The 6572-nt window shown below is 33.6% G+C and overlaps 1 protein-coding gene across 1 annotated transcript in view; it reads right to left on the reverse strand.

Annotated features, from left to right (window-relative positions):
• Positions 1-5147: 5147 nt before the first annotated feature.
• The window catches only part of LOC110039089, a 21949-nt gene continuing 20524 nt past the window's right edge, over positions 5148-6572 (reverse strand). Inside the window, exons 5-7 of the mRNA XM_020744042.1 lie at positions 5716-5793; positions 5502-5627; positions 5148-5384 (exon numbers count right to left, since the gene is read on the reverse strand). Of these exons, the coding sequence (XP_020599701.1) occupies positions 5199-5384; positions 5502-5627; positions 5716-5793 (390 nt within the window). The 3' untranslated portion in view covers positions 5148-5198. The remainder of the gene's footprint in view (positions 5385-5501; positions 5628-5715; positions 5794-6572) is intronic.

Below are 6572 nucleotides of genomic sequence, written 5' to 3' on the forward strand. Positions count from 1 at the left end.
CTAACCACGGATTTAGAGACTGAACTTAAGATTAGCCAATGATTCTCTATAACACTGAATCAGGGTAGAGAATTAAAATTGGTCTTATTTGACACAATATAAATTTAAACCATTTATCTCATCTTATTTTACCAAAAACTCATTATAGTGGGAAAGATGCTTTTTCATATTAAATAACTTCATCACATAAACATAGTTTGATTTAAACTCTATTTAAACTTTGCATTTCAGTTTTGCTAGTAGTTAATAATTTAGTTCTGATAGTACATTAAATATTCAAAATTAGTGAGTAATTTTATTTTATTATTGTGAATTTCATAGTTAATTTATCAATTTAAATTTAAACCTTCCTCGTGGGATCGATATTTGGGGCTTAAACAGAAAGTATTGTATTACTTGATAACGATACGTATACTTGTGTAGAATCCTTACATAAATTGCTTAAATTTCTTATTCATAAATTAACATGTCAAGTTTTTGGCACCGTTGTAAAGCGGAGTAACTTTATATATTTTGCACAACTATATCATCGGCATCAGAAGTCCCATCATATGCATCAATGTTTGCCATTGGAATAGCATGTTGATGGACAATCTCAACTAACAGAGAAGACTCCTAAGATCCATGTTGAGCTAAGAAATAACTTATATCCCTCACAAGAAACTCCTCCCTGACTAGACGTCGTTACTCAAAGCAGATTGTGTGAGATCAAGCTAAATTCTCTAGGAATGTTGAAAGGTTGCTGCCAAGCTTGGTTGAGAAGGTGGATGTGTAGAGCTAGTAGTATCCATGAGTTCAACATTCTTAGGAGGAACTATGGTTGTGTGAATGGGCACCACTAATAAACCTCTATCCATTCAATGGACTTTGATGTAGTTGTGCACCTCATGTACGTGCAACCGTTAGTTATCTAACTTTGTGTAGGAGTTGGAGGAATCTCATTTTGAGATTCCTCCATTCTTCGTACACAAACTTCAAGTGGTGCAAGGGAGGTTCCCTCACTAGTTGGGTGATGTGTATCATTGGAAAATGAGTCAAAGGCTTCATGCCCGACACTTTGAGACTATGCCCTAAAATGACAGGTGTTAGAGCACAAATCTCGCGTACTGCATTTATTGGTCATTGATGAAGTGTACACTTCTATAAACGAGGCTTCAGTTCCTGCAAAAGGAGCCAAGTGTGTCATAACATAATTTTCATGATCGTACAGTAATAATTTAACATCTCAGCATTGTACATAGTTCAACAAACACACAAATAATAAAAGAAATTGGAGAAGATACCCGGAATATTTATATGGAAAACTAGAAGAGAGAAAAAAAACCACCGGTCAAGCCTAGTTAAAATGATCCATTATAAGTTTGTAAGTATAAAGTTTCCCACAACCGAGAACATGCTACAAGGTTTCCCCAAGTACAATGTTTGTATACATAAAGGTTCGATGTGCAGTGATCGAAAGCAATTGTTGCTGAAGTTATCGTTGGGCCTTTGATACATTGGTAATCAATAGAGGCACGTCGTTGCACAATATTTGGAACAATGCATGATACTTCGCCGCTAAATCGAGTACTTCATTACTCCACAATGAGTGTCAGTACTTTGCAAAGTCCACAAATGATGGTGAGCAGTGGGTGGTCAGTAGTGGTTGATAGTGTTAAACAGCTACAGAGGTCGAGAGTTTTCGTGGAGTCTTCAGTCCAAAAATAAACTGGATATAGGCTTTTTTTTCCTCTTCTTCCCCTCACCTCAGGTGAAGATAAGGGTTTATTTATAGGCTCCCGGAGAGAGACATTTTGGTCATTGAGAAAATAACTCACATAACCACTCAATCGATCAGCCCAACTAGACTCCCCTTAATTTTAGGAGATATTTTGATGATTTGAGGGCCTTAATTACCTTATAATTGAGTGATATTAGGCTAGTCATATTCCTCTCGTCGAGACGATCGATTTGACTATAAATACATCAAATTAGGTGTTCATTTGACCATTCAATCAATTATTCAAAGTCTCCAAATGTTGTTTAACAGTTTGATCTAGACTAGATTTGGCTCGATTTGGATTGATTTTGGCATAATTGGGCTCGTCTCGTCAGCCAATTTGATTATAAGTTTGCTAAATTCAAAGCTGAATGATTTTTAATTTGACTCTAAATTATGCTAAAGAAATGTTTCAAAATTTGTGTCGTGTTAAATGGTAAAATTAGTTAATGACATAACTTGAACTTATTTTAATTCATCATTTGGATGTGTTAATTTAAAATATCCAACATTTATTAATATCAAAAAAAGTTATTTAAAACTTGAGAAATATATATATCAATAAATTTATTAATTTAGAGAGGAAAAAAATACTCAATTTAACTACACTCATTTAAGAATAATACTTAATACAAACTTATGATTCAAATTTATGTAGAAATATAATAATTATTGATTGATAATCACTTTTTATGTAGAAAAAATTATAAAATGGATTATAAAAAGTTTAATGAACCACAACTAATGAGCTTTTTTTCTTAATTTAAAAGTATTTATTGCATTGTTACCATCCTATTGTTATCCTATTTGTAGTTAATTGTTGATTTCTTCTTGTTTGTTGTTTTGTATTTTCAATGTGGTGTAATTTGTGATTAACTATTTTGTTCAAGTTGTGTTATTATATTGTAACTAGCTATTTTTTTTTGTTATTGCCACTCTCGAGAAGTAATTGTATTTTTATACTTAGTTGGTGTCCTATTTTTAGTGTAGACAACGTAGAGCTAGTGCCATATAACTTTGAAATTTAAAAACTTGTAAAAGAATTGAGAAAGAAAATAAATAAATTCAAAGCATGACAAGCCAACCCAATTACATAGAAAAATCAACGTGAAGAAACCACGCCTCACCATTGGTAGATGGAGTTCACCAAAACATCAATAGACCAAGCATTCAAGCTTATAACTTTGAACTAAAATCTACAATAATTCAAATGGTTAAAAGTTCATAATTTGAGGCATCACCTATTAAGCGTTCGAACATACATATAACTAGTTTCCTAGAGCTATAATAGTGATTAATGATAATTTTGGAGTTTCTCAATTAGATGATTCTTGTCTTTTAAGTGTTGATTCGCTGAATTTTGTTAACAATATGCAAAACAATCCATTTTCAAATATAATCCTGACAATCAAAATATGAGTAAAAACTAGAACAATAACTAGCACAACTTTTTATGAATTTGGAATTACCAAATAAACAAAATTTCAAGTGCCAGATCTATCTACCCACATTCACTTCTTAAAATAAATCCAAAGAAAAAAAAATTCATTCAAGTGCACAATTTTCAATTTGTTAAGATAATATAACGTTTATAAAAATTAGAATAACTAAATGGAAACTATTCATACCATTTAATGAATTGTTTTGATTCTTTAGAAATAATCATAATGCTTACTTCTAAAATTTATAAATAAACTAGATTTCTACATATTTAGAGAAAAATATTGAGCTGAGAGAAATATGAGAGAAATATGAGGCTTGAAGAGAATTCGAAGCCAACCTACGATTAACCATGGCCTATCATTAGTTGTTGAGTGACACTAACACCCATTATCTGTCACCATTCGTCATCAAGCATCAACTGGCACTTATCGCTCCTTGGTCATCCAATTATTATCGGCATTCAACTAGCACTTATAGCTCACCATTGGCACCACATGTCATCAAGTGTTAACTATAAGCCGCTACTCGCTACATGTCCTCAACTATCAATTGGCGCCTTCTACCCCCGCACCCCCTCCTCTCCACTCTCAAACACTGCATTCACTCTACTTCTTAAGGGCTTTATTAATCGTAGCCTAATGCATATTAATGACCAATATTTAACATCAATCTTCTCAATTGCCCAACTCCCCTTATATCAAGAGAGATTAAGTTGAGCACCAACATTTTTAGGAATCATTGCTCGACGCTTGCTTACCGATAATGTTAAAAATTCAACAACCATGAACAAAACACATGTTTTTCCCAGTTGCATGGTATCCCCTTCAATCAAGAAAAAAATCAATTGACCACCACCATCAGCCAACCTTAGAAATTCCCCAATATCCAATGTTTGTTAATTTCCAATGATTGCTATATTTATATTTCTAGTTGCCTGATCTAACTTCTTACAAGAAGAATGATCAAGCCGATGCTCTTACATCTCTTAGCTTCTAACAGCCATTAACAACTATCATTCAATCCTCATTGCCTAATGAAAACTGGCATTTCAAGAATCGTCCTAGTTTCATGATGGAAGAAATTTAATACAATATGTTAATGATTTATCCATTCATAGAAACTGAAAACCTCTACGAATCATTACTCACATTAGTGAAATTATTTCAATTAGACAAAGTCCTATATTTTTTCCTTTTCACATAATCTCATGTCTCATTAGTTACTTCGAACTTGTGAAAATGAGAGATCTTCATCCTGCCCAAAGAAAAAAAAATTGTCTAATGCCATATAAAATGTTCTAAAACGCAACAATCACTATTTTCAATCAGCCAAACAGAGAATAACATATGGCAACAACATTATATTACAACAAAAGTTAAAGGATAAAAACAACTTTTTCATCTAAATACTTGGATCCAGAGTAAGATTATAAGGGCTCAAAGAACTGATAAAACAATACAAGTAAGAAAACAATAATGCTTCCTAGATCCATAAAATCAACATATTTCAATACATTTGTCATTCGATAGATTAGATGTAGGAGAAGAGTGTGCATAGAAAATATGGGGTAACATGATAACTTTATATGACAAACAGTTTAACCATATGCTAAAAAGTGCTTAATTAAGTTGGTGGAGAACCTCTATTAATAAAGCATATGCAGATATCAAGTCATCTTCACATTATCTCACATAGGCTAATTGCTATGCGCATATTCCGTTTATCTAGCCAGTGCGAGTGCTTCGAGCTAGAGAACTTACAGCATCCGAGAAAATTAGAAAATATGTGAGAAAAAGACTTGAATCCTTAGAACCATATAGTACCACCCACATTCGCAAAAATGTTAAAAACAAAAGGACAACGCCTCATGTTTTTATGAGTAGGTTAGTCTAATGTTGATAAAAATAAAAATAAAAATAAAAAAATAGCGATAAAGTTAAAAGTTAAAAAATCTCATTAACGAAATAGTTTGTTCATCACAATAACCTGCTTCAATTCAGAGCTCCTTTTTGCTAGACTCTGAAGATTTCGAACCTGCTTTCATCCTCTTCCACCAGTTCCTAATTTTCTTTGAGACACTGTTTACATGCCACTTTATTGTACTTCCACTCTTTTTAATTCCTTGAAGTATCTTCTTCTTGAAATCATGCTTTGGAGTGCTTTTCTGGTTGAGAACTTTCTTCTGGAGAACAGAAACATGTTAACAATAATATCACTAAATAGACGCAGACAAATGAGCTTAGATACAAAATCTAGCACGAAATACAAACTTTAAGACTTTGAAAGATAAATTTCATACTAAATTTTTGTCAAAGTCTTCATCAATATCATCATCATCATCATCAGCATTATCTTCATCACCAAAATTATTGCTCATTAGATCGTCTCTAGAATACATCTTCATGCTAGGTGCTCCTGGCATGCCCTGTCATGAAACCAGCTTAAGAGTTGAGGCATTGTAGATGCATAAAATTGACAGAAAGAAAATTTTCAAATAGATTATGCAAAGCTACCTCCATGGATTTTAAAATCTTTTCCATTTCAGCATCTTTAGTGGGCTTCACAACAAACGGTTCTCCCGGCACCCGGCCCTGTAGACAGGAGTGACATGATTACCAAGAAAAACGGAGCATCTATTAACGTCAATCGATAGGAGTATATAAAATCCAGCCACCATTCCTCTTATTTATCCATCCAATGATTTAATCATACATTTAATCAGTTAATCCTATGCGTATATGGGCATTTGCAAGTGCCGGTCACAAAATGAGATTAAGGCTGTCTCTAGAAAAATTTTAAAAGAACTAGTTAAAAAATATCGTTTGAGATGGAGCAGGAAACAAAAATTATGCAGCAATTTCAGATAGCTGTCATAAAATCTACACACAACTATGACAAATTTGACGTCAAAGACAGCTTGACAAACAATGCCTAACAATTTTTTCTTTTTTGGAAATTTAGATGCATATCACATAATTCTTATGTATTTACATATGTACCACCTAAATTTTGTTATTTACACTTATAACACCTTGTTGACCTCATTTTTAGTGAGGTCTAGTCTTTCTCTTAGGATTTAGGATCTAGCCTTAAGGGTCTCCCGGCGACTATCTTAGAGCCTTAGAAATGTGACCCGCCTCGTTTTAGGAGTTCGACCTACTTCCGTCCACTTTTGGAGCTTCGCGTGTGTGATATCGACTTCTAGCACTTAGAAGGATGAAACCGACAAGAACCCGACACGAGGAAACCCAAAAGGGATTCCTTTAGGACCTTTCTGAGTCTTAGGGAGGCCTTTTGCACAATTCGCACTCCTGCGCGCACAAACTTCGCAAATTCGGAGAGTCGACGCGTCCGAGACGCGTCCGATCGC

Source organism: Phalaenopsis equestris, unplaced genomic scaffold (assembly GCF_001263595.1).
Source record: "Phalaenopsis equestris unplaced genomic scaffold, ASM126359v1 Scaffold235151, whole genome shotgun sequence".
NCBI lineage: Eukaryota > Viridiplantae > Streptophyta > Magnoliopsida > Asparagales > Orchidaceae > Phalaenopsis > Phalaenopsis equestris.